Genomic DNA, 13926 nt, shown 5'->3' with positions numbered 1-13926 from the left:
GCATGCCTGTGTCATCGTCCCTGCCAGGCATTGTATTCTGTGAATCATTGAATAAAAGAGGACAATAAGGGGACTGTTGTCACAGAACAACTAACCCATCCTTGGCAGGTCAGGCTTAGCGTTTCCCCATTATGAATGGAATCATGTGGAGCCAAGTTTTTTGTTTCCTTCTTGTTTAAATAATTGCTAAATATCACTCTTAATGTCTCTTAAGCCCCAGAATCTACTCTCAGATTTCCTTTTTCTTTTTTAATTTATTTAATAACCTCAAGGGTTGGGTTGGGTTGGGTTGGGCTGGGTTGGGTTTTTAAGTCATTAATATATTTGATTGGACTAAAACAGTGATTCTCAATGGGATGATTTTTCCCCCAGAGGATATTTGGCAATGTCTAGAAACTTGTTTGATTTTCACAATGTAGGAGGAGGGGATCCTACTACTGACATCTAGGGACCAGAGATTCTGCTAAACATCCTATGGTGCTCAGGACAAAGTCCACACTGCCCTCCCCAACCCAACAAAGAATTATCTGTCCTCAAATGTCAGTAATGCCAAGGTTGAGAAACCTAAAAACAATGCAAGACTGTTTCCCACATTAGTGAGAACTTCAAAAATTTCATTATTCAATTTCATCCCCACCCCACCCCAATTCTGCACGATCAGTCAATAGTTGATTTGGCATTCAACAATATTGAGCTCCCTTTATACTGCTGACTTCGAACTAGGTAACAGAAATACAGTGATCAAGAAGTTGGAAGCGGGCCTCCCCGGTGGCACAGCGGTTGAGCACAGGGTTGCGAAGCTGCCCGCAGCCTCTGCAGTGCTGGTTCGATCCCCGGCTGCTCCCCAGCCACTGGAGGAGGGTCCCACATGGCGTGCAGACCTCTCCTGCCGCCCGCTGCTCCCCTCAGCAGTGTACTTCGGTCCTTCTGCCTGCTCTGCTCCCTGCTCTGGCTCTGGTGAATTCTCTCACCCTCCCGCACTTCTGACTGTACCCAGTGCTTGTATAAATAAATTAAATAAATAAATAAATAAATAAAAATAAAAAATAAATCTTTAAAAAAAAAAAAAGTTGGAGGCAGTTGCTGTCCTCACAGAGTTGATAGTCAATGGCCTAATTCACAGAAACATTCTGGCCCCGCCTTGGGGGTAAACACAAAGTGAAATCAGCGTCAATGTAAAAGAACTCCTTGGCTGGGGAGGGGGCAGCTTTATTCTCCTTTGTTAGAGCAATCTGAGCCTTAGCCATAATGATTCCATGCACAAAACACAAAGCTGATAATATAAGTAAGACTACTTGTGTGTTGTTGATGTGAGTTGATATTGCTGCTGATTCTTATTCCATATATTTTACCAGTATGTTATACATACACTGTTCCTTAACAATAGAATAACAAATGTTTTAAGTCAGTGTGCACTTTCCTAATTGAGGAAGAAACCAAGACAAATTGAGAAATACATTCCAGAGTCATTAGGCTTCAGCAGAGTCAACAAACACCTCAGCATGTTCCCTGTAGCAGCTTGTAGATCATCTGAACTCAGTAGCCCATAGGATCCCTTGCCACCCCACAAAGGGTTCCTATGTTAGGAATCCCCATTTCTGACCTTGGAAGATCCCCAGGTAGGAGATATTGAGTGTCTCCCCTTCTGTTATGTAGATGTGCTGTGGACCGACATCCCACCGATATAAACATCAACCTAACAATACTCTGTTCAGACTCCAATGGAAAGAACAGATCATCAGCCAGAATCCTACAGATAATAAAGGGAAAAGACTATGGTAAGGAAAGCTTAATTTGTTGATTTCTGCTTTAATTGCAGTTTTGTTTTATTTAAGTATATTAATTGAAGAGGAAAAAATGGTCTGTAAAAGGAGTGTTTAGGAGAGCATAAAAACACTGAACAGTGGCAGGCGAGCAAACTGCTCACTTTTGAAAGATCCAGTGATTCTTACAAGCCCTGGGGGTTCCATTTAGTTAATTACCTTTCCCAGGAATTGAATGGTGCTCTGTAGGTCCAAAAAATTTAATGGATCTTCAAAAGTTAGCAGTTTATATTTTGTTCATCTGTGAATCATGATGAATAACATCCATTTATGTTATATATAAGGGAGAACTTGTCTTAATCTCTTATATACAGGGGAAAAACCAAGTGTTAAAGACAAGAAATTTCCCAATACTCAACTTGCTAGTCTCAGCAAATAGGAAAATTATGTGTTTCAAAGAAGAATGTAATTTTTTCCGGTGTTTATTTTAGAGAAAACAAAGTAATAACTTGTAAAAACATATTACTCTAGTCATAGAAATGAGACATTTAGATATTATTTTTAATAATATGATTACTAGAATATCTGGAGATACATATTGAAAGATGTAAAATTGGATAATAATGAGGTCTAGAATACTTAATATCTTTCAATGTTTTAGTATTTACTCTTTTTTAGAGGAAGCAATATATCAAATGTTATTTTGATTCAGGGAACATAATAGATTAGGATTATTAAATTGACTGCTTTTTCTATTTACTCATTCAACAGAGATATTTATTTAGCATGAGAAATGAGGCAGCTGTGTTAGTTCACGTGGTAGCCAGTTATTTTACTTTTTTTAATTTTAGGTAGTATGTGTGTGTGTATATGCATCTTCTAAAAGCCAAACCAAAGAATAATGTGGCTTGAACAAAATCTAATAAGTCACTAGCTTGAATGCTGACCATATCTGAATATTAAATTCTATAATCACATTAATTGGGATTCAGCTGGAGCTGGTTACAATATTGACAGCCCTACATTTATGTTTTAAAAATACATCCACAGAATTCTTTCACAGAGTATACATATATCAAATGACCACCACATACATTTTAAATATCTTAGTTTTATATGTCAATTATACTTTAATAAAGCTAAAAAAAGAACCTCAAATCCCCCCACAAACTACATGCCCAGTGCTGTAGTTACATCTACACTGCAAGCCTATGTGACATGCGCTCTTATTGGCCATAATGTACAGATGAAGAAACTGAGGCACAGAAAGTCTCGGTGTCTGTTATGTAAAATAGCAGGACCTGGATTTGAACCCAGTCAGCCTGACTAAAGAGAGGCTGGCCTGAATCAGTCAATTATGCTGCTTCCCAGTGACCTGGTTATTTAGAGCTTATCTTTTCTAATTTTTATAATGTATTCACCATAAGGACATGGAGGAGGGGTATAAAATTTAATTAAAATTTAAATTAATTAAAATTTAAATTGTAAAGTCTTTCCACAAATGCTTTTGCCTAAAATACTGCCTGGTGGTAGTAACCTACTTGACATTAAGCACACAGTAAATAATTCAGATTAATTTGCAACTGACTTAGATCTTTTCCATTCTAATTAGCATATGTGCAGTCAAGTATATGACTTGCATGGAAATATTGAGATACACAATTACAACACATGTAATTCAAAAGAAATAGCTGGAATAGGTTTCGTCAGCCACACAACTCTTTAAACAAAAACATTAAAATAGTTCAAATGAAGATATTTCTACAAAAGACACTTCTACAAAAAGAAATAAGTGTTATTGGTTTAAAGTATTTTGGTTTAAAGTAGATTGCCATGATTTCCAATATATCCAAGTTCTAATTTCATTGAAAATGTGGTATGTCTTGGCAATTATAATACCAGAAGGCATTAACAGAGCATTCTTGTTCCATTAAGGTGTACATGGGAACCCTTCAAATTTTATACTATTTCAGCCATGGGAGTAATTATTTTCACAAAATATATACATAGTAAGGATCTACCTTGTGCATCTTGGAACACATTGGCAAATTAGTCAATAGTTCTAGCAATTGTTGCTTGGCCTGCGTTGCTCTTTCTTTACAACGTGTCTCATTTGATCTAATGCTCTGTTTATTTCTTTCCAGAAAGTGAGCCCTCACTTTTAGAGTTCAAGCCATTCAGTAACGGCCCTTTGGTTGGTGGATTTGTTTACCGAGGCTGCCAGTCTGAGAGACTGTATGGAAGTTATGTGTTTGGAGACCGTAACGGGTAGGTTTCCTTGATACCATGATCTGATATATCAAATGATACATTCATTGATTAGTTGTCAGGCTGCCCCAAATGTTCAGATGTTTGTCTCCCCGTAGGGTTAGGTCTGGAACACATATCAATATTATTATTTATTTTCAGTTCCACTATGTATGGGAGTTTCAAGAACTTTCTAGGAGATGCATTTTAAACAGACTTGGGAAGAGAAGTCTTCAAATGGACTTTTCATATTATTTAGACTCTTCCCTTCATCCTTCATATAAATTTACCATGGCAGTGAGTAATTTGAAAACTATTGTTTTACACGAGTTCTATAAATATTTTTGTAATTATCTCGAAAGCCTAAGAATTTTTGTTTGGGCCAGATTTTTAGGACATTAAGCAATAGAACTTAATTTGCCTGTATAGGCAGATGAGTACAAAATTAAATTCTGGCCTGAATTTTAGAGATTTCATTGTGGGAAATTATAAAAAACTCTATGGTGAAATCCAAATGAAGAGTCTCATTTTCCAAGTCTCCGACATGCAGGCATCTGGCAGAGCTGATGTGCTTGGTCACTAAAAGGAACTAGAAAAGTGTACTGATTCCATGGTCTTCCCCCTGCCCCTCTCTCTGATTAATAGCTCAGCATGGAGTCTAGTCCTGGAGAGGAAGTTTCATTCTCTGGATGAAGGGGAGGGCTTTGCTCATCCTCAGGTACTTTTAGTGCCCCCCTCCAAACAAAATAGTATCTTTAAGTACTTTCTCCCCACATGGGTTTTCACAGTCACACACATTATGGGCTCTATTATTTTTCCCTTTAGAAGCCAGGTCTGTGGCACAGAATTTATTCTGAGTTTTAGTCTGAACATTTTATTGTGGTGTTTTTTTTTAATGCAAAAGTATGTTTTCAATGTTGTTTTCTGGTATGTTTTCTTTGTAGGAATTTCTTAACTCTCCAGCAAAGTCCTGTGAGCAAGCAATGGCAAGAAAAGCCACTGTGTCTGGGCAGCGGTGGCTCTTGTAGAGGTTACTTTTCAGGCCACATCCTGGGATTTGGAGAAGATGAATTAGGTACTGTTCTATTAAGTTCCATTCTTGCTCCCTTACCCAGAGGTGGTATTCTGCCCTGAAGACTAAGTCTAACACCCTCATCCTCCCCTTTTGGAAATGCAACCTACAGCAAAGGTGACCAACCATAGACATGGGTGGTGATCCAGCTACGGATTCTTTTCCAGTAACCATTTTGCTGGGGCTCTTCAAGTCTTATTTCCACCATAGATATAGAAAAGTAGCAAAGCAGGAAAGTGGGTGGGTAGGGGGCGGCAAGAACAAAAGAATTTTTAAGTCCTGAAGAAAGAAAAATTTAAGTGTCTACAGATATTTTTGATGCTTCTGAGTCATTTGCTCCTATTTCCTATCTGAAAGCCGTCCCACGTATCCATGTCTCTTGCAGTTAGTAAAAAAATTATTGTAATCTAAATCTCACCTAATTTTCTCTTTTTTTTAATGTATTATTTTTACCCATCTGGGCATGAAATTTGTGCAAGATCACATTTCCAACAGATTAAAATTATTTTCTCATTGGTGATCTACCGGATAGCACAAAATGTATTTGTTGGCAAGTTATCAAAGAAATTGGAATTTGATCAAGCAAAGAATGGAAATTCTACTGATTTTAAATTATAAAATACATGGATCTGTCATTATGACTCCATTTCAAGAACTACATCCAACCTCCCATATGGTTACTGTCCTCCTTTTGCCTCAGAGATGAATTTTTGTATTAAGAAAATAGATGTATGTTTCCCACCTAAATCAGAATATTTTCTCTAAACACATAGGTTAGGTTCTCTGACATCAAAGGAGAATTTATCAGAATAATTCCATGCCATTCACCTGAGCTAGATTCAAGATTCTTGAAACGCATAGCACATATTTCAGAGCTACAGGAATTCAATGATTTCAATAAGAGAAGTCCAAACTGTCCTTTTTATAGCACTGAAAGCATTTTAAAATTAATTCCCCTTGATATTCTTCTATCCCATTCAAAAGAACCAGAAAGACACCAGTTTTCACTTAATCCTCTGTAATGAAATTTAAATCTCATTGGCAACTCTGATTTTAAAATGTTAAGATTTTCTTGTTTGTGGCAGAGTTAGAACTGAATATTTAGACCTTGTGACTAAATCATTTTGATTTCTCTCAATTTTACTACAAGTGACTCATCCTATCAGCATCACCACCGTTGGTTAAAAATACCCAAATGTCCATCTGAATTCTATATTGGGCGTAAACTAACAGATAAAGCACACACAGCCCTTCTGTCAAAAGCTACAACATCATATATATGCACAATTAAAAATAAGTATATTTTCACTGAATTATGCTTTCATGTAAAACTCTGATTTTAATTAGCAGTCATTTTTAAATGAGTAAGTTCTTGTATTTTTTGAATCAAAAGTTATCAAGAGTCTCTTTTTCTATGTATTTGCTTTTAGCTAAAATATCAAGATGGGTTTGTTGTGAGGTTTAAGTGAAGTAAACTAAAGTTCTTGGTGAAATAAATATTAATTTTTTCACTTAAATTCCTTTGCTTTTCCACTTCATTTATATTTTTTCTAGGCTTGTTTTAGGCTTGTTTTAGAAGAAAGTAGGAGGCTCTGCTTAATATATAATAATAGAGTAGAATAGAGAAATATAAACTAAATCAAACACTATTTTATCAATGAGTACTGAGTAAATTTTAAAGCCTCATAAATACACAGTCATAAATCAGCTTACAAACCCCTATCCATGTGATCCATTCTATACACTGAACTCCACGGAGGCAGTGGTAATAAACCAGAATGATTCTCTTCAAATAGGGTAGAAGGCTGTATTTCATCATCATGGGCACAGCCTCGCACCAAGAATTAGGGAGGCAGAGTTGAGACTGAGGCTTGGGATTTCTGTCTTCCTTCTCCCTTTACCTGCCACCTTCTCCCCAACTCCCAGCTCTACTCCCCCTTCTCTCTCATTCCAAATTTTTATTCTATTTTGCTTTAAATTGTTAAAAATTGACACAGAAAGGGCCTCCCTGGTGGCACAGGGATTAAAGTCTCAGCACTATCAGGCTATCGCCACTGCAGCATGAGTTCGATCCCCAGTATTTCAGTAGATCAACCTGTTCTGCTTCCCACTCTGTCTCTGCTGAATCCTCTCACCATCCACACCTCTGGCCTACACCCCAGATCTTGTATGCATAAATAAACAAATCTTTTAAAAAATTAGCACAGAATACCCTAATTCCATCTTGCCTCAAATTATCAGTTAACAGTTTCAACTTTGCAACAAAATCTTTCAAATTTGGGTAGAATAAGTCAAGATAAAACTTGCCTTCAACACTCATCTTACAAATATTTATTGAGCACCTGTTCTTTGTAAAGTTCTGTCCTAGGTGTTAGGGACACAGTGGCAAATAGACATGAATTTCATATTTTCCAGTAGGACCAAAAAAAAAAAAAATGAATGTTTTTTTAAAATGTGTGTATTTACATATTTGTATTATATGGGTATATATGTAACTACGGATGTCAACTGGTAATAAGTGCTTTGGAGAAAAATCTGGTTGTAAAGAGGGATACAGATGTTTAGGAGTTGGGAAAAGTGTAATTTAAACAGTACAGTCAGGACAGATAACATTTAAGCACAGACTTGAGCAGGGAATGGAGTAGACAGAGCTCTGCTGAGAGTCAGCAGCCTGAGGCAGGAGCCAGAGACAAGACCTGGGGCAGATGCTGAACCGGGAAAGGCCTGGGAGTGGAATCTGACTCCTCTGTTCAAAGCCAAGAGGCCAGCGAGGCCAATGAGAAGTGAGTGAGAGGGCAAACATGCAACTGAGATCAGAGCATGCGGCATCCCAGCCACTGTCAGGACTGGCTTCGACTCGAGAGAGAAGTGGTCAGAATCCAGACACGTGTATGGCTAGACTGCTCAGCTCTTGCATGATCTTTATGCAAGAAATGCAGCTACACAAAGATAGTTACAGCTACATGCATACACATACATCCATATACACATATGCATACATATGTACATACACATTTACAGTTGACCCTTGAACAACCTGGGCTTGAACGGCATGGGCCCACTCACATGAGGATCTTCTTATAAGCACATTGTAAACTTATAGTATGGAGAAACACAGCGCAGCACTGCAAATGTATTTTCTCTCCCCTATGATTTCCTCTAGCTTACTTTATTGTAAGAATACAGAACATACTATTGAATACATTCACCATTCAAAACGTGTGAACTTGACTGTTGATGTTATCAGTATGGCTTCTGGTCCACAGTGGGCAATTAGTAATTAAGTTTTGGGAGAAAAAAGTTGTATACAGACCTGTGATTGCATGGGGGGGTAGGTTTGATGCCCCTGTCTCCTTCATTGTTTAGGGGTCAACATACATATATATGAAATAAAGAGAAAGGCAGAGACAGGGTGAGAGGCAGAAAGAGAGAGAGAAGCAGAGAGACAGAGAAAATATAAATACACAGTATCTATTTCTATAAAATATCTGCTAGGCAATAGGGAGTAGAGCCTTGCAATTTTGTGAATTAATTTGCTTTCTCTCTTCACAGGCGAAGTTTACATTCTATCCAGTAGTAAAAGTATGACCCAGACTCATAATGGAAAACTCTACAAAATTGTAGACCCCAAAAGGTGAGCTCTTGTTATTTTCTTTCGGTCAAGTAATATTCCCTGTGGTGTTAGAATGCATGCGAGTTAGTGATAGATGACTGCAGGTGAGCACTGCCCTGTCCCAGTGGCATCCTGGGGGGCCCTCTGCTCAGGTCAGTGAGAGTCACCTGGCCACAGTAGAGTCTCTGAGAACCTTACTGCACCCAAACGCCCACCCTTCTTAGTCGTCAGAGAGCAGCAGTGTGTTTGTGGCCTCCGTGTCCTCAGTTAAAAGCCAGAAGCCTCAGACCCTTGAGGAAGTGGCCCCAGCTCTCATACTGGAAGCAAAAATTCTTTTGTTTTAAGGAAACTAAAAGCATCCAGCAGTCATGACAGCTGCTTAGTATGATCACCCGTGGGGTCATCGGGATAAGTTACTTTGGAAATTCCACTTCTGAGCCTCATTTCAAAACTATCTGAAAACTCACAGCTCCTGACGCAGGCTGCTGTACCAAGCAAATGATAACAGAAGTATTCTGTTATATCCCTCAGCAAAAGGAAGAGTCGAACGTTTTCTTCCTTCAAAGAATATATTTATCTCGCCCTGCTCCTCTCCACCTACCCATCACAACTTCAACACACACGCAGCTTTCAAAAGATCTTGAATCAGAATGAGTTGTTAATTTTATGGATAAAAACTAAATCATCAGATGCTGCCAAAGTGATCCTGTCAAACAGACATTAGTCATAAGTTCAGAAACAACTAGTACGGAAGTCGTCACACAGGTATAACTATTGTTGAACCTCCGCTGTTGTCACACTCCAGCTGCCAGGATGCAGATTTTAAATTCTCCCTATAGTAAAGTATCTTTGGAAGACTACTTGCAAATTTCAGTTCCTGAACTTCAAGACCCTTTTAGAAGAATAAGTTTCAATAATCTAAAAAATTTACTAAAAGCATTAACTTTAGTTCCATCTTTAAAATATTATTTGTAAGTCATAAGCTGTGTGTATTTTTCTGAAAAAGTCACTGGCTAATAGAATGGAGGTTCTTGTCCTTTTTATTTTTTTAATTGAGGTACATTGGTTTACAAAATTTTTTGTTTTAGGAGTATAGCATCTACCCTTTCAGGAGTCACACTACACCATACATATCACCCACCACCAAAGCACCCTAAGTCCTCCACCACTGTCCACTGTGCCCCCTCCCATTTTGTTCTCATCCCTCTCCCTACACTTCTGTTGTCAGATCTCAAGAGTTTAGTATTATTTTAGCTTTATCTGAACTTTGTTTTATTTCTCTACAGTCCACCAGTAAGTGAAACCATTCAGTATTTGTCTTTCTTCTTTTGATTATTTTACTTATAATCTCCTCCAGTTCCATCCATGCTATCGCAATTGGCAGTGTATCATTTTTGATAGCTGAGTAGTATTCCATTGCGTATCTATACCACATCTTCTTTATCCACTCATCTGTTTTGGAGCACCTAGGTAGTGCTCCATAGTTTGGCTAGTATAAACAGTGCTGGAATGAACACAGAAATGCATATTTCCTTTGGAATTAGAAAACATTCTCTTTCCCAAGGAAAATACAAGTTGACATTAGTGCTACAGGGCAAAAAAAAAAAAAAATCAATCCCAATCTCCATTGAATGGTACACATTTTCTTTCACAATAAGACAAATATGAATCTCTACACCGTAGGGGTTCTTTTCCTTTTTGGGTGTGAAACCAATGTCTTCTTTGTGAAAAGCAAAGTGATGTGTGAAAAAAAAACAAAACCACACCAGACATTTCTAGTGATTGTTGAAATTGGCAATATTAAGAACAAAAACCAAACTAATGTTAACTCGTAAAATAATAGCATTTGGATGATTCATAATGATTCTAGGAACTTCACTCAGATCTAATGCCATTTAGTTTCAAAATAATCATCTTTAGTCCATTATGTTTTTCAAAGTGGATATGCTTTTACAAGCTTCCTGGTAGTCTCATAATTAATTCTCCCTCCTCCTCACAAACATCTCTCTCTTCATCTGGATTGTTTAGTCTGTCGGTGAGTCGAGGTGAATTTTACACCTTCTATCCATTATTAGTGTCCAATTACCAGGGCTGCCATCAGGGACCTTGGCTTTGTGTTCTTAAGGCCCCCTCGAGTAGGGTGGTCTCAGAGTGACATACCTGAAAGGCCTGCCTTCTCATTATAGTGCCTGTTTCTGGTGAGTCCTGTCCTGTGGGGGGCCGCGTTTAAGATGTGTGTTTGGTTTTCAGAAGGTGGGGGGAGTAACAGTTCCAAAGACAGCGGCCTTGTACACAGGCATAAGCATTTGCTTCAAAATTAAACTGACGATAAGAAAACAAATGTTTTCATAAACATTTGTTGGGAGTCTCATGCTGTTTCGATTTGGATGCCAACGTTTATTATTATAGTATTTCTCCCTAGATGATCTGAAGGTTTATATAAGCAGACGCTTTAGTGTATGTGAATGGGATTATTTTGGAAATACAAGCTAATTATGGTGTTCAGGGTGTCTGCCTCAGAGCAAAACATTTTCTGGAACTTTTGAGAGGGAATTTGAAGAAAGAACCCCATCAACTGGAAAAGCAATATGTAGATTTTTTTTTTTGCTGTATCAAAAATCTATTCAAATTCAAATCTTAGTTTCATTGTATTCTTGTGGAAACATTCCCAATCTTGTGAGAATAATGCTTTCAAAATGTTTTTAAGCATCAATTCAAGGCCCTGGGAGAGACTACAACAAATTTTATAAAATTTATATATTCTAAATTACCTGAGTTAGAAATTATATTCTGATTCACCATAAGATCTATGGTTTTTCTACTTTCTCCTACATACCCACACACACATACACATACACAAGAAAGATGGGGAAGTTTGAGCCATATTCAATAGTCTGAAGTCACTAGGGCAAAAGCAGACAAGGTTCTAGTATTACCACTTCCTTCTGTAAGGACAGTTTGATCTAAGGCTGTAAGTTATGTAATCACTTAGGTATGCTTCAAGTCATCTACAAGCAGCAACCTTCTCAAAAAGGAATTTCAAGATAGCCTGTTATAAAAATCAAATGCCATTATTTATGATGAAAAAAGGAAAACAAATTCAATGAGAATACAACCCAGTCTCCCTAAGGCTTAACTAGAACTCAGGAGTTAATTAAGGAAACAAGTTTCTAAGGCAGCAGAGCAGTAATGACTCTTAGCTCCAGGTTAGGACACTAAACACACTGGAGCACTCTCTGCCAGCGCGGGGCAGGCCCAGCTATGGCCGCATGGAGGGATGGGGGGTCAACTCACTGGACCCCAAAGCCTCCAGTACTATCTTCTACATGGCTTGGTATGGGAAGTCCTTTGGTCCACAGTTCCCAGAAAATGAATTTCCATGCATGGAACACCCAGCTGGGCAATAATTTTAGATTCACGAGGTAGAGCCATCAGGGGCTAGTCAAGACCAGACGCACGCCATCCTGATAGGCTGGGGCTCCATTATCTGACCTCTCTTTCTCCCCTAGTGTAGGGCTCCTTGCTGCTTCCCCACCCAGTGCCCCGGTGCCCCCCAGTGACATACAGGTGATGCCGTGTAGGTTACTGCCCCATTTCTGTAGAGTTCTGGGGAGATGACTATAATCTCCTGAAAGCACGTTACATTCATTACACCGGTTAGTGCTCATTCATTCATTCAAGAAATATTTTCAGGTGATCTCTCCACTTTTAAGGCTCCCTTAGTTCCGAAATTGGGATAAAGGTGTCCGTGGACACTTGCAGAGCTCTTACTACCCAGTGTGCACACCAGCAAGTCCCTGGAGGCTTGCTCTTCACTATTATTTTTTCAGTATCTAACAAATGCTCTTGGGAGATGGAAAGTCAGGCCTTCGAGCAGAGATCTGTGCCTTCCAAACTTCGCTTTTACAGAACACACATTTTTTCACAATATGGACATAGATTCTTTAATTTTTGTTTCAGAAGAACTGAAACAATATGACCCTTTTTTGATTTTGAAATGTCTCCAGGGTGCTTTCTCTAGGAGTAAAACAAAATCATTCTTAGTCAGGTTGATTTAATTCCTCTGTACCCTGTCTTACTAGATTTTAATATATCGCCTATCAGTTACCCACCTAAGTCACACTGACCGTGCCCTACAGCGGTCTATAAATTAACAATGCAAATTCCAAACTCGAGAGGTCACTTCACAAAAATGTCCCTTCCAGCTCCTCCCCATGACCAATATCAAAAAGTGCTCATTTGCCTCCTGCCCCCACATGGCCCTACTTCCCGCCCTTTGTTCATTTTCCTCCTGAATATTGCCACCCTACAGGTGCTGAAGAGTGTTGTTTTTGTTTGTATTTTTCAAAAATAAAAATTAGAGGAAATCAGCTTGGTGAATCCTCCCATGTGTCTCAGAGCCAGCAGGCAGCCACGCCACCCTAAAGAAAGCCCTACATACTAGAGCAGCTTTAGCCCAAGGAGCCAGTGGAGTCCCCATTCATCAGTCAAAGTTTTATGCAAGTGGCCCCCCTAGGTTGATAAATCCCCACAGTGCCTGTTGACCCAGCTGCCAAGTCCTCTTGCTGCAGGCAGTGTTTTCCCGGCCACCCTGACAGTAACACAAACTGTTTAGCAGCTCTGCTGGCCTCGCGGCTATTAACAGGGACATGGGCTCCACCAGGGACTAGTTTTCAAACATGACAGAATTTCTTAACACTGGAGGTCACGCACAAGTCTCTGCCCTATAAAAATCCATTCAGCGTGCCAGAGTGGAAGGCCAAAGGACAAGGACGCATGTCCCACATTTTGCTATTATTTTGTTATTATTATAAAATTATATAGAGCTAAAAAATAGCTCTATATGTATCTGCCAGCTTATATTTTGTTATCAATATTTTCTTATATCGTGGGGCACAATATCTTTTTACCTAACAAATCCTTTCTAAGCGGCCAGATAGCATTATAAATTTCAACCATAAAGAATTACAAAAGGTGGGACTAGATCAAAGTCCAAATTTCTAATGAATGGATGATCACGCATGCATAATATATGGTAATGGCCCAAGTGGAAGTGGAATGTTATTCATACTTTACCAGAATTTGCATCTCTGTATATATTTGTACACACACTTAAATGTATTTAAATATACTCAGGTAACCCACACAATGCCATATAGAGCCATCACCTATTTCAAAACAAATGCATAATATTGTATAATAGTTTTTTAATGTTATCTATATAACCTCGT

General features: G+C 38.5%; 1 protein-coding gene across 1 annotated transcript in view; it reads left to right on the top strand.

Moving 5' to 3' along the window:
* The window catches only part of HHIP (hedgehog interacting protein), a 90490-nt gene that overhangs the window by 59536 nt on the left and 17028 nt on the right, over positions 1-13926 (top strand). The window contains exons 8-11 of the mRNA XM_037497545.2: positions 1657-1778; positions 3908-4031; positions 4955-5085; positions 8635-8716. Of these exons, the coding sequence (XP_037353442.1) occupies positions 1657-1778; positions 3908-4031; positions 4955-5085; positions 8635-8716 (459 nt within the window). The remainder of the gene's footprint in view (positions 1-1656; positions 1779-3907; positions 4032-4954; positions 5086-8634; positions 8717-13926) is intronic.

The sequence above is a fragment of the Talpa occidentalis genome, unplaced genomic scaffold (assembly GCF_014898055.3).
Source record: "Talpa occidentalis isolate TD23 unplaced genomic scaffold, MPIMG_talOcc4v2.1 talOcc4.8, whole genome shotgun sequence".
Taxonomy (NCBI): domain Eukaryota; kingdom Metazoa; phylum Chordata; class Mammalia; order Eulipotyphla; family Talpidae; genus Talpa; species Talpa occidentalis.
This window is presented reverse-complemented; position numbering and strand designations above follow the sequence as displayed.